Below are 13717 nucleotides of genomic sequence, written 5' to 3'. Positions count from 1 at the left end.
ATTTTATTTGTGCATCATTGTAGGTAGATTGAAACTTAATTTTGCTGTGTGTCCATGTGTTTCTGAAAGCCCATAAAACTAGATAACCCTTTAAGATATATGAATGTGTTGAACTACAATGCAAATCAGCTGTAATATTTTCATTGCAGCCTCTGTTGATGAATGTATTGAAGTTAATGTTCAGCAAAATAATTCTAATTTGAGATGGAATAATGATTTGCGTGAAATGCGTGAAATAATGAAATGCGTACTCTGATAAAAAATTCACAACAACAACGCAGCTGCAGAGTTTGATCATTTCAAATTAACTGGTCCTTTAATAAAAATATGTATATATATCTCTCTTTTCAGATCAAATGAAACAAGAAGAATATGGAAAACATTCTGTAAATAAAAAAAGGAAAAACATTCAAAAATGTTTTCACAAATTTTCTTATGCAATAATTGTGTCATGTAAGTAATCGCAAAGTCTATTTCTCTTTCATTCCAAAACTTTTATGCCTTTTTCTGAAATAAATGCTTGAATGAAGATAATCATTGGTGTGCTCCCTCCAACTTCTTTCTGTCTTGCATTTTATTTATAAACCATTCATGTTGCTGGTAGTTTAACTTGTGACATAATAAAAGTATTGTTCGTTTAATTTAACACTTTTCATCTTATGTTTCATGATGATATGCTCCTCATTAAAACAGCACCTGGAATCAACAGCCCATGTTCAACTCAGTATGTAAATTGTGAGATTTCACAGTTGGTTACTCTTTCAGTCTATTTTCTGTTATTGTTGAACTTGTAAACTCAAACCTTTGGCAAAGTCATGAGAAGAAGTCTGTGTTAACTTATGTTAACGAACATTTGATATTTAAATGTGTTCTCTGTTTCTCTTACTGTCATAACCGCACCTCACACCTGTTGTCTGTGACGCTCTGTTGCTCTTTGGGTTGTTTCACTTCTGTATTTTGGTAGTTTTTGGGGACTTTGGGTGTTATGTAAAGCTTCCGCTCACTGCTTGCCCTGATCGCGCTGCTCTGTCAAGCTCAACATCTGTGCAAACAGACTTTCAACCCCCTTTTTGCACGACTCTAGAACACTAAATGATGTAAAAGTACAAATCTGGCATTTGCACAAATACAAATATATTTTACTTAGCCTATTGAGCCTTGGCAGCTGTTCACAAAGCTAAATCAGAGGGTATGTATGAATCAAGTCAAATCTTGTGTTTTTCAAATGATCTATTCTATTACTTAGAATGAAGCTTGTAAAGATGTGTTGTATCTTTTCTGTCACAGAGCTAAAGGTTGTCCCTCCAAACATCACCTTGTACCCTATCTGGGAAGATGAATTTGGAGTCTCGCAAGTCAGACTCATCTGCACTCTAAGCGGCTACTTTCCAAAAGATTTGACTGTGGAGTGGCAACAGAACAGCCAGCGTCTGACACACATTAAGCCAATCCAAAGGTTTTTGCAGAGTGTGGAGGGAGAACAGAAAACCTACAGTCTTACCACTGAGATAGTGCCAGATATGAGAGAGTGGACAAAAGGCTCAAATTTTACATGCAAGTCCATTCACCAAAAGAGTGAATTGGATAAAACAATAAGTATTTGTCAAAGTAAGTATTTACAAACCCCGTCTCACATGACATAATTCATCAGCAATATCGACCACATGTTGAAATGAAAAATATTTTATAATGAATTGAATGATTTGGATGAGATTAAAATGTGCGAAGTAACACATTTGTCCTGCAGTGTATGGAAACGACCCTCCTTCCATTCATGTGGAGATTCCCAGTTTCAAGACAGTAACAATGGCGACGTCCAATGTGAGGGCAACATGCTCCATTCGCAGTGTGCTTGATGCCGAGCTGTCCTGGCTGATGGATGACAAATCTCCATCAAGTAGAAATGCGAGCCAAGTCACAGACAAATCTAATATAGTCAGTAATCTGCTGGTTTCATCAAGTTCCTGGAAAAAGCTGAAGCTTCTGACATGTAGAGCTGAACATCACTGCTTCTCTAATGAAAAGACAATTAATGTTTCAGGTAAGAGGATATATTGTGTGTAGAAAATAGCCAAAATGAAGGAAAATTTATGCATGAACTTTTGACTACTGCTGGTCATCTTTATGTGCAGCTATTTTTTGTTTTCTACTTTTATCGTCCAGGACCTCCACCTACAGCTCCACGGGTGGAGATCAGGAGATCTCTTCCAGAACTGCTGAAGGGAAACATCTATGTGCTCCAGTGCCTCATCTCACAGCTCTCCTCACAGGACCTTTATGTCACATTTCAGGCTAAAGGAGTTGATATTTCTGACAAACAGTTTGTTGACCTTCCTGAAGACTCAGGCCCTCATTCAGTCAGTAGAAGCTTCTCTGTGCCTGAAAATTACTTTACCAGTGACACGAGTTTCACCTGCAAAGTGTACCAAGGCTTCTCCAGCACGCCGTTTCAGTCTAATACCATTAGCAATATTTTTGGTGAGAATGGTCCTCCTGTACCTTAAAAACTGACTTTTTTTTGTGTTTCATGTTAGATAGATTCATTGATAAGTTGACTAATAATTACACGGATTGTCATTAACACATTTTCCTCAACATTATATCTAGTTGACCCCTCAGTGGAACTTCTTTTGGCCCCAAGTGAGGAGTCAGGAACACAGAAACTCTTGTGCACTGGATTGGGCTTCAACCCTCAAATCAAATGGCTGACTAATTCAATGGAAATATCTTCATCAACTAAACATACCAGCATGGATACAAATGGACATGTGGCAGTAACCAGTCAACTGGATGTTCATAGCTCAGAGTGGAAAGCAGGCAAGATCTATACTTGTGAAGTGTCCGACAGCTCTCTGAAGAAACATTTCAGTAAGAACATCAGTCTGTGCTCAGGTAAAATTAAAACACAACCATCTATCACACTAAATGTAATGTATGATACACACAGTAACACCATTCCTCCATTCATCAGAAATGTAAGTATTCTTTGCCTTTTCTTTTTGTTTAACTTCATGCTCTTGTTTTTCAGTTACCCCAGCTTCATCTCACATAGCAGGTGTCTACGTTCAGGGACCACCACTGGAGGAGCTTCAGAATGAGGGACAGGTGACAGTCACCTGTCTTCTGGTTGCCCCTCGTCTTAGTGATTTCTCCATCGCTTGGAAAGTAGATGATTATGAGTATCCATCCCATAATGTACGTACAGAGCAACCTGTGGGTCACCCCAATGGGACAGAGACTTTGCACAGCTTCATTAATGTGTCAGCCGAGGATTGGCACACATATAAAAAAGTTGCTTGTGAGATAAAGCATCGATGTGCCAAAAAGGGTTACAAGGACCAAATCAGCAAAAGCAAAGGTATTGTTAGAAATATAATCATTTGTTTACAGTCCCTCACAGATCTCTAGAACGTACAGTAATTTTAAACATAAAGTTTGTGAGACACTCAGTAACACAAAAATAATATTCTCCACAATGGTTTTAAAAATGATCACCTGGAATCAACAGCCCATGTTCAACTCAATATGTAAATTGTGAGATTTCACAGTTGGTTACTGTTTCAGTCTATTTTCTGTTATTGTTGAACTTGTAAACTCAAACCTTTAGCAAAGTCATGAGAAGAAGTCTGTGTTAACTTATGTTAACGAACATTTGATATTTAAATGTGTTCTCTGTTTCTCCTACTGTCATAACCGCACCTCACACCTGTTTTCTGTGATACTCTTTTGCTCTTTAGGTTGTTTCACTTCTGTATACATCTGTGCAAACAGACTTTCAACCCCCTTTTTGCACGACTCTAGAACACTAAATGATGTAAAAGTACAAATCTGCCATCTAGCCAAAATACAAATATACTTCACTTAGAATTGAGCCTTGGCAGCTGTTCACAAAGCTAAATCAGAAGATATGTATGAATTAAGTCAAATCTTGTGTTTTTCAAATGATCTATTCTATTACTTAGAATGAAGCTTGTAAAGATGTTTTGTATCTTTTCTGTCACAGATCTAAAGGTTGTCCCTCCAAATATCACCTTGTACCCTATCTGGGAAGATGAATTTGGAGTCTCGCAAGTCAGACTCATCTGCACTCTAAGCGGCTACTTTCCAAAAGATTTGACTGTGGAGTGGCAACAGAACAGCCAGCGTCTGACACACATTAAGCCAATCCAAAGGTTTTTGCAGAGTGTGGAGGGAGAAAAGAAAACCTACAGTCTTACCACTGAGATAGTGCCAGATATGAGAGAGTGGACAAAAGGCTCAAATTTTACATGCAAGTCCATTCACCAAAAGAGTGAATTTAATAAAACAATAAGTATTTGTCAAAGTAAGTATTTATAAACCCTGTCTCACATGACATAATTCATCAGCAATATCGACCACATGTTGAAATGAAAAATATTTTATAATGAATTGAATGATTTGGATGAGATTAAAATGTGCGAAGTAACACATTTGTCCTGCAGTGTATGGAAACGACCCTCCTTCCATTCATGTGGAGATTCCCAGTTTCAAGACAGTAACAATGGCGACGTCCAATGTGAGGGCAACATGCTCCATTCGCAGTGTGCTTGATGCCGAGCTGTCCTGGCTGATGGATAACAAATCTCCATCAAGTAGAAATGTGAGCCAAGTCACAGACAAATCTAATATAGTCAGTAATCTGCTGGTTTCATCAAGTTCCTGGAAAAAGCTGAAGCTTCTGACATGTAGAGCTGAACATCACTGCTTCTCTAATGAAAAGACAATTGATGTTTCAGGTAAGAGGATATATTGTGTGTAGAAAATAGCCAAAATGAAGGAAAATTTATGCATGAACTTTTGACTACTGCTGGTCATCTTTATGTGCAGCTATTTTTTGTTTTCTACTTTTATCGTCCAGGACCTCCACCTACAGCTCCACGGGTGGAGATCAGGAGATCTCTTCCAGAACTGCTGAAGGGAAACATCTATGTGCTCCAGTGCCTCATCTCACAGCTCTCCTCACAGGACCTTTATGTCACATTTCAGGCTAAAGGAGTTGATATTTCTGACAAACAGTTTGTTGACCTTCCTGAAGACTCAGGCCCTCATTCAGTCAGTAGAAGCTTCTCTGTGCCTGAAAATTACTTTACCAGTGACACGAGTTTCACCTGCAAAGTGTACCAAGGCTTCTCCAGCACGCCGTTTCAGTCTAATACCATTAGCAATATTTTTGGTGAGAATGGTCCTCCTGTACCTTAAAAACTGACTTTTTTTGTGTTTCATGTTAGATGGATTCATTGATAAGTTGACTAATAATTACACTGATTGTCATTAACACATTTTCCTCAACATTATATCTAGTTGACCCCTCAGTGGAACTTCTTTTGGCCCCAAGTGAGGAGTCAGGACAACAGAAACTCTTGTGCACTGGATTGGGCTTCAACCCTCAAATCAAATGGCTGACTAATTCAATGGAAATATCTTCATCAACTAAACATACCAGCATGGATACAAATGGACATGTGGCAGTAACCAGTCAACTGGATGTTCATAGCTCAGAGTGGAAAGCAGGAAAGATCTATACTTGTGAAGTGTCCGACAGCTCTCTGAAGAAACATTTCAGTAAGAACATCAGTCTGTGCTCAGGTAAAATTAAAACACAACCATCTATCACATTAAATGTAATGTACGATACACACAGTAACACCATTCCTCCATTCATCAGAAATGTAAGTATTCTTTGCCTTTTCTTTTTGTTTAACTTCATGCTCTTGTTTTTCAGTTACCCCAGCTTCATCTCACATAGCAGGTGTCTACGTTCAGGGACCACCACCGGAGGAGCTTCAGAATGAGGGACAGGTGACAGTCACCTGTCTTCTGGTTGCCCCTCGTCTTAGTGATTTCTCCATCGCTTGGAAAGTAGATGATTATGAGTATCCATCCCATAATGTACGTACAGAGCAACCTGTGGGTCACCCCAATGGGACAGAGACTTTGCACAGCTTCATTAATGTGTCAGCCGAGGATTGGCACACATATAAAAAAGTTGCTTGTGAGATAAAGCATCGATGTGCCAAAAAGGGTTACAAGGACCAAATCAGCAAAAGCAAAGGTATTGTTAGAAATATAATCATTTGTTTACAGTCCCTCACAGATCTCTAGAACGTACAGTAATTTTAAACATAAAGTTTGTGAGACACTCAGTAACACAAAAATAATATTCTCCACAATGGTTTTAAAAATGATCACCTGGAATCTACAGCCCATGTTCAACTCAGTATGTAAATTGTGAGATTTCACAGTTGGTTACTCTTTCAGTCTATTTTCTGTTATTGTTGAACTTGTAAACTCAAACCTTTAGCAAAGTCATGAGAAGAAGTCTGTGTTAACTTATGTTAACGAACATTTGATATTTAAATGTGTTCTCTGTTTCTCTTACTGTCATAACCGCACCTCACACCTGTTTTCTGTGATACTCTTTTGCTCTTTAGGTTGTTTCACTTCTGTATACATCTGTGCAAACAGACTTTCAACCCCCTTTTTGCACGACTCTAGAACACTAAATGATGTAAAAGTACAAATCTGCCATCTAGCCAAAATACAAATATACTTCACTTAGAATTGAGCCTTGGCAGCTGTTCACAAAGCTAAATCAGAAGATATGTATGAATTAAGTCAAATCTTGTGTTTTTCAAATGATCTATTCTATTACTTAGAATGAAGCTTGTAAAGATGTTTTGTATCTTTTCTGTCACAGATCTAAAGGTTGTCCCTCCAAACATCACCTTGTACCCTATCTGGGAAGATGAATTTGGAGTCTCGCAAGTCAGACTCATCTGCACTCTAAGCGGCTACTTTCCAAAAGATTTGACTGTGGAGTGGCAACAGAACAGCCAGCGTCTGACACACATTAAGCCAATCCAAAGGTTTTTGCAGAGTGTGGAGGGAGAAAAGAAAACCTACAGTCTTACCACTGAGATAGTGCCAGATATGAGAGAGTGGACAAAAGGCTCAAATTTCACATGCAAATCCATTCACCAAGAGAGGGAATTTAATAAAACAATAAGTATTTGTCAAAGTAAGTATTTACAAACTCCGTCTCACATGACATAATTCATCAGCAATATCGACCACATGTTGAAATGAAAAATATTTTATAATGAATTGAATAATTTGGATGAGATTAAAATGTGCGAAGTAACACATTTGTCCTGCAGTGTATGGAAACGACCCTCCTTCCATTCATGTGGAGATTCCCAGTTTCAAGACAGTAACAATGGCGACGTCCAATGTGAGGGCAACATGCTCCATTCGCAGTGTGCTTGATGCCGAGCTGTCCTGGCTGATGGATGACAAATCTCCATCAAGTAGAAATGTGAGCCAAGTCACAGACAAATCTAATATAGTCAGTAATCTGCTGGTTTCATCAAGTTCCTGGAAAAAGCTGAAGCTTCTTACATGTAGAGCTGAACATCACTGCTTCTCTAATGAAAAGACAATTGATGTTTCAGGTAAGAGGATATATTGTGTGTAGAAAATAGCCAAAATGAAGGAAAACTTATGCATGAACTTTTGACTACTGCTGGTCATCTTTATGTGCAGCTATTTTTTGTTTTCTACTTTTATCGTCCAGGACCTCCACCTACAGCTCCACGGGTGGAGATCAGGAGATCTCTTCCAGAACTGCTGAAGGGAAACATCTATGTGCTCCAGTGCCTCATCTCACAGCTCTCCTCACAGGACCTTTATGTCACATTTCAGGCTAAAGGAGTTGATATTTCTGACAAACAGTTTGTTGACCTTCCTGAAGACTCGGGCCCTCATTCAGTCAGTAGAAGCTTCTCTGTGCCTGAAAATTACTTTACCAGTGACACGAGTTTCACCTGCAAAGTGTACCAAGGCTTCTCCAGCACGCCGTTTCAGTCTAATACCATTAGCAATATTTTTGGTGAGAATGGTCCTCCTGTACCTTAAAAACTGACTTTTTTTGTTTTTCATGTTAGATGGATTCATTGATAAGTTGACTAATAATTACACGGATTGTCATTAACACATTTTCCTCAACATTATATCTAGTTGACCCCTCAGTGGAACTTCTTTTGGCGCCAAGTGAGGAGTCAGGACAACAGAAACTCTTGTGCACTGGATTGGGCTTCAACCCTCAAATTAAATGGCTGACTAATTCAATGGAAATATCTTCATCAACTAAACATACCAGCATGGATACAAATGGACATGTGGCAGTAACCAGTCAACTGGATGTTCATAGCTCAGAGTGGAAAGCAGGCAAGATCTATTCTTGTGAAGTGTCCGACAGCTCTCTGAAGAAACATTTCAGTAAGAACATCAGTCTGTGCTCAGGTAAAATTAAAACACAACTATCTATCACATTAAATGTAATGTATGATACACACAGTAACACCATTCCTCCATTCATCAGAAATGTAAGTATTCTTTGCCTTTTCTTTTTGTTTAACTTCATGCTCTTGTTTTTCAGTTACCCCAGCTTCATCTCACATAGCAGGTGTCTACGTTCAGGGACCACCACTGAAGGAGCTTCAGAATGAGGGACAGGTGACAGTCACCTGTCTTCTGGTTGCCCCTCGTCTTAGTGATTTCTCCATCGCTTGGAAAGTAGATGATTATGAGTATCCATCCCATAATGTACGTACAGAGCAACCTGTGGGTCACCCCAATGGGACAGAGACTTTGCACAGCTTCATTAATGTGTCAGCCGAGGATTGGCACACATATAAAAAAGTTGCTTGTGAGATAAAGCATCGATGTGCCAAAAAGGGTTACAAGGACCAAATCAGCAAAAGCAAAGGTATTGTTAGAAATATAATCATTTGTTTACAGTCCCTCACAGATCTCTAGAACGTACAGTAATTTTAAACATAAAGTTTGTGAGACACTCAGTAACACAAAAATAATATTCTCCACAATGGTTTTAAAAATGATCACCTGGAATCAACAGCCCATGTTCAACTCAGTATGTAAATTGTGAGATTTCACAGTTGGTTACTCTTTCAGTCTATTTTCTGTTATTGTTGAACTTGTAAACTCAAACCTTTAGCAAAGTCATGAGAAGAAGTCTGTGTTAACTTATGTCAACGAACATTTGATATTTAAATGTGTTCTCTGTTTCTCCTACTGTCATAACCGCACCTCACACCTGTTTTCTGTGATACTCTTTTGCTCTTTAGGTTGTTTCACTTCTGTATACATCTGTGCAAACAGACTTTCAACCCCCTTTTTGCATGACTCTAGAACACTAAATGATGTAAAAGTACAAATCTGCCATCTAGCCAAAATACAAATATACTTCACTTAGAATTGAGCCTTGGCAGCTGTTCACAAAGCTAAATCAGAAGATATGTATGAATTAAGTCAAATCTTGTGTTTTTCAAATGATCTATTCTATTACTTAGAATGAAGCTTGTAAAGATGTTTTGTATCTTTTCTGTCACAGAGCTAAAGGTTGTCCCTCCAAATATCACCTTGTACCCTATCTGGGAAGATGAATTTGGAGTCTCGCAAGTCAGACTCATCTGCACTCTAAGCGGCTACTTTCCAAAAGATTTGACTGTGGAGTGGCAACAGAACAGCCAGCGTCTGACACACATTAAGCCAATCCAAAGGTTTTTGCAGAGTGTGGAGGGAGAAAAGAAAACCTACAGTCTTACCACTGAGATAGTGCCAGATATGAGAGAGTGGACAAAAGGCTCAAATTTTACATGCAAGTCCATTCACCAAAAGAGTGAATTTAATAAAACAATAAGTATTTGTCAAAGTAAGTATTTACAAACCCCGTCTCACATGAATTAATTCATCCGCAATATCGACCACATGTTGAAATGAAAAATATTTTATAATGAATTGAATGATTTGGATGAGATTAAAATGTGCGAAGTAACACATTTGTCCTGCAGTGTATGGAAACGACCCTCCTTCCATTCATGTGGAGATTCCCAGTTTCAAGACAGTAACAATGGCGACGTCCAATGTGAGGGCAACATGCTCCATTCGCAGTGTGCTTGATGCCGAGCTGTCCTGGCTGATGGATGACAAATCTCCATCAAGTAGAAATGTGAGCCAAGTCACAGACAAATCTAATATAGTCAGTAATCTGCTGGTTTCATCAAGTTCCTGGAAAAAGCTGAAGCTTCTGACATGTAGAGCTGAACATCACTGCTTCTCTAATGAAAAGACAATTGATGTTTCAGGTAAGAGGATATATTGTGTGTAGAAAATAGCCAAAATGAAGGAAAACTTATGCATGAACTTTTGACTACTGCTGGTCATCTTTATGTGCAGCTATTTTTTGTTTTCTACTTTTATCGTCCAGGACCTCCACCTACAGCTCCACGGGTGGAGATCAGGAGATCTCTTCCAGAACTGCTGAAGGGAAACATCTATGTGCTCCAGTGCCTCATCTCACAGCTCTCCTCACAGGACCTTTATGTCACATTTCAGGCTAAAGGAGTTGATATTTCTGACAAACAGTTTGTTGACCTTCCTGAAGACTCGGGCCCTCATTCAGTCAGTAGAAGCTTCTCTGTGCCTGAAAATTACTTTACCAGTGACACGAGTTTCACCTGCAAAGTGTACCAAGGCTTCTCCAGCACGCCGTTTCAGTCTAATACCATTAGCAATATTTTTGGTGAGAATGGTCCTCCTGTACCTTAAAAACTGACTTTTTTTTGTGTTTCATGTTAGATAGATTCATTGATAAGTTGACTAATAATTACACGGATTGTCATTAACACATTTTCCTCAACATTATATCTAGTTGACCCCTCAGTGGAACTTCTTTTGGCCCCAAGTGAGGAGTCAGGACAACAGAAACTCTTGTGCACTGGATTGGGCTTCAACCCTCAAATCAAATGGCTGACTAATTCAATGGAAATATCTTCATCAACTAAACATACCAGCATGGATACAAATGGACATGTGGCAGTAACCAGTCAACTGGATGTTCATAGCTCAGAGTGGAAAGCAGGCAAGATCTATTCTTGTGAAGTGTCCGACAGCTCTCTGAAGAAACATTTCAGTAAGAACATCAGTCTGTGCTCAGGTAAAATTAAAACACAACCATCTATCACATTAAATGTAATGTATGATACACACAGTAACACCATTCCTCCATTCATCAGAAATGTAAGTAAATGTAAGTTTTCTTTTTGTTTAACTTCATGCTCTTGTTTTTCAGTTACCCCAGCTTCATCTCACATAGCAGGTGTCTACGTTCAGGGACCACCACCGGAGGAGCTTCAGAATGAGGGACAGGTGACAGTCACCTGTCTTCTGGTTGCCCCTCGTCTTAGTGATTTCTCCATCACTTGGAAAGTAGATGATTATGAGTATCCATCCCATAATGTACGTACAGAGCAACCTGTGGGTCACCCCAATGGGACAGAGACTTTGCACAGCTTCATTAATGTGTCAGCCGAGGATTGGCACACATATAAAAAAGTTGCTTGTGAGGTAAAGCATCGATGTGCCAAAAAGGGTTACAAGGACCAAATCAGCAAAAGCAAAGGTATTGTTAGAAATATAATCATTTGTTTACAGTCCCTCACAGATCTCTAGAAAGTACAACAGTTAAACCCACAATGGTTTTTAAAAAATTAAAAAAGGCTGATATGGGAAGTCCTATTTACTGTTTTTTGTTTGTCTGTGTCTTTTTAAGACCTGAATCCACCAACCGTGAGGATAGTGCAACCAACTGCTGAGGAGCTGTCTGTGTCTGACAACCTCATGCTCACTTGTTTAGTTTCTGGGTTTTTCCCATCTGGCATCATTGTGCATTGGGAAGAAAATGGTCAGAAATTCCAACCTTCACGTTACATCAATAGTCCTACATTGGAGTACCCAGGGAAAAGCTCTTATTCAATGAGAAGCAGACTAAATGTTTCCAAAACCGAGGACAAAACATCGACTTATACTTGTGTTGCCAAACACGAATCATCCGACATGCGATTTGAAGCCAGTATAACTGACGTGTTTGGTGAGATCACAATTAGTTTTCAGTTTTCATATTCACAACTTTTGTTCAATAGCCTCCCCCTAAACTAACTAACTGCTTCTCTGACTGTCTCCCCAGCCTCTGTGACATATAGTAAACCTTCAGCCACCTTGCTCCAGGGCTCGAATGAACTTGTGTGCCTCGTCTCTGGCTTCAGTCCTGTATCCATTAGCATCACTTGGTTTCGTGATAAAACAGTGAAACTGTGGAACTACAACACTAGCGATCCCCACAGAGGTCCCGATGGAAAGTTCAGCATTTTTAGCAACCTCCGTCTGTCCCAAGATGACACAATTCCCGGGGTGGTTCTCACCTGCAAAGTGACACATGAAAGCACCATCCTGACCCTGAATACATCTAAACTAGGTGCTGCCGATCAAAATTTTTCTTGCACTTTAAAGACTGAATGTTTCACTCAGGTTCACTTTGATAACGTTTATTTTTTTAATTCATTGCCTCTCCCAGTGTGTCAACACAAGAACTAATGTATTTTTACTTCTGTCACAGACACGCTGGAGCACTATGATTTCTGCGATGGCATCATGCACGATGATGTGAGCCAAGACACGGTTGTGCAAACTTGGTTTTTGGCTTTGGTGTTCCTCATTCTTTTCTTAATCTCTTCCACCTTTTCTGTCCTCGTCATAGTTATCAAGGTAAGATTCAGAATTTGTCTAGAAAATGAATTTATTCTAAAATATAATAGATCATTCAGGGTATTTGAAGTGAAATACTTTTCACTCAACAATCACCAGATTCTAACACACGTCCTTATCTTTTCCCTTTCAGACCCAATGATGACGTTCCTAATTTACGACTTTTTAGGATTTTTGATGACTTATTTTGAAGTGTAATTAATATTGACATTGATATTGGTCTTTTTTTGTGTGTATTTGCTCTTCTATTCTTGAATTTTGTGTAAATTGGTTAATGCTATATGCAAATCTTTTCAGTTCAATTATTTTCCACCAATGTATTTGATGTGGCTTGCAAAAAATAAATAAATAAATAAAAAGCATATGAATAGATAAGACTAAAATGTCCTAATGAATTAATTAATTAATTAATATCAGCTTTACTCATTCTTACATTTGGAAGAATATCGAGAGAAAAGTTCCCCATAACATGACACACATTTACACGAAGCAATGTTCAGAACTGCATTTCAATGCACTGTAACAATACCAACACAGGTGTGTTGCACAGATTATCCACAAGAGGGAGACAAAGCTTCACATGCAGCAGTAGTGCCACCACTGGAGCCATGTAGTAGTTAAAAGATGCTGACAGATCTGAGCTGGAGTTTGCAAGCTATGGCAGAGGTGTTGGACAGAGGTGCATTCACACAAAAGCACAAAGGATGTTTTTGTAACTCTTCTCATTTCCGTACACATGCACACATAGTCACTGTACAGTTCGTCTGTGTGCACTTTCTCTTTGAGTGAGAGCTGTATGTATGGGTCTGCCTTTGTGTACCTTGTGGGTTCATTGGAATTCACATCTGGGAGGGATGACACTTAGCACATCAAGGCTTACTATTGGCTGCCTCTGGAGTGATCTGGCAGAGTGTGTGCCCCAATTGGCTGGGGACCCCGTGGAAGCCGGCCCAAATCTGTGATGCTGTTGCTGGGATGGAGTCACAGCATGCTGCTGCCAGTCCAAGTGCCAAGGGGCCGGCAAAGGGAAGCGGGGCACCATGCCCAGCAGGCTGCCTGAGAGTGCCCCTCT

General features: G+C 39.3%; 1 protein-coding gene across 1 annotated transcript; it reads left to right on the top strand.

Moving 5' to 3' along the window:
• The first annotated feature begins 612 nt into the window (after positions 1–612).
• LOC140273892 (uncharacterized) lies at positions 613–13090 on the top strand. The gene is made up of 24 exons (XM_072369563.1): positions 613–1608; positions 1748–2041; positions 2164–2478; positions 2608–2892; positions 3029–3358; positions 4004–4324; positions 4464–4757; positions 4880–5194; positions 5323–5607; positions 5744–6073; positions 6719–7039; positions 7179–7472; positions 7595–7909; positions 8038–8322; positions 8459–8788; positions 9434–9754; positions 9894–10187; positions 10310–10624; positions 10754–11038; positions 11174–11503; positions 11654–11971; positions 12068–12355; positions 12497–12645; positions 12779–13090. Exons 1-24 carry the CDS (start codon positions 1248–1250, stop codon positions 12785–12787), a joined length of 6984 nt encoding a protein of 2327 aa, XP_072225664.1. The 5' UTR covers positions 613–1247; the 3' UTR covers positions 12788–13090.
• Positions 13091–13717: the final 627 nt, after the last annotated feature.

The sequence above is a fragment of the Leuresthes tenuis genome, unplaced genomic scaffold (assembly GCF_036924035.1).
Source record: "Leuresthes tenuis unplaced genomic scaffold, fLeuTen1.0.hap1 SCAF_17, whole genome shotgun sequence".
NCBI lineage: Eukaryota > Metazoa > Chordata > Actinopteri > Atheriniformes > Atherinopsidae > Leuresthes > Leuresthes tenuis.
The sequence above is the reverse complement of the archived record's forward strand: the minus strand, read 5'-3'. Positions and strand labels throughout refer to the sequence as shown.

What these genes read in the sequence shown, in the direction of transcription:
- LOC140273892 (XM_072369563.1), top strand. Translation starts at nt 1,248, where the DNA reads ATGAAGCTTGTAAAGATGTGTTGTATCTTTTCTGTCACAGAGCTAAAG. An exon ending in TACCATTAGCAATATTTTTG is followed by an intron (nt 10,625 to 10,753) that starts GTGAGAATGGTC and finishes CATTATATCTAG; the next exon opens with TTGACCCCTCAGTGGAACTT. An exon ending in GAACATCAGTCTGTGCTCAG is followed by an intron (nt 11,039 to 11,173) that starts GTAAAATTAAAA and finishes CTTGTTTTTCAG; the next exon opens with TTACCCCAGCTTCATCTCAC.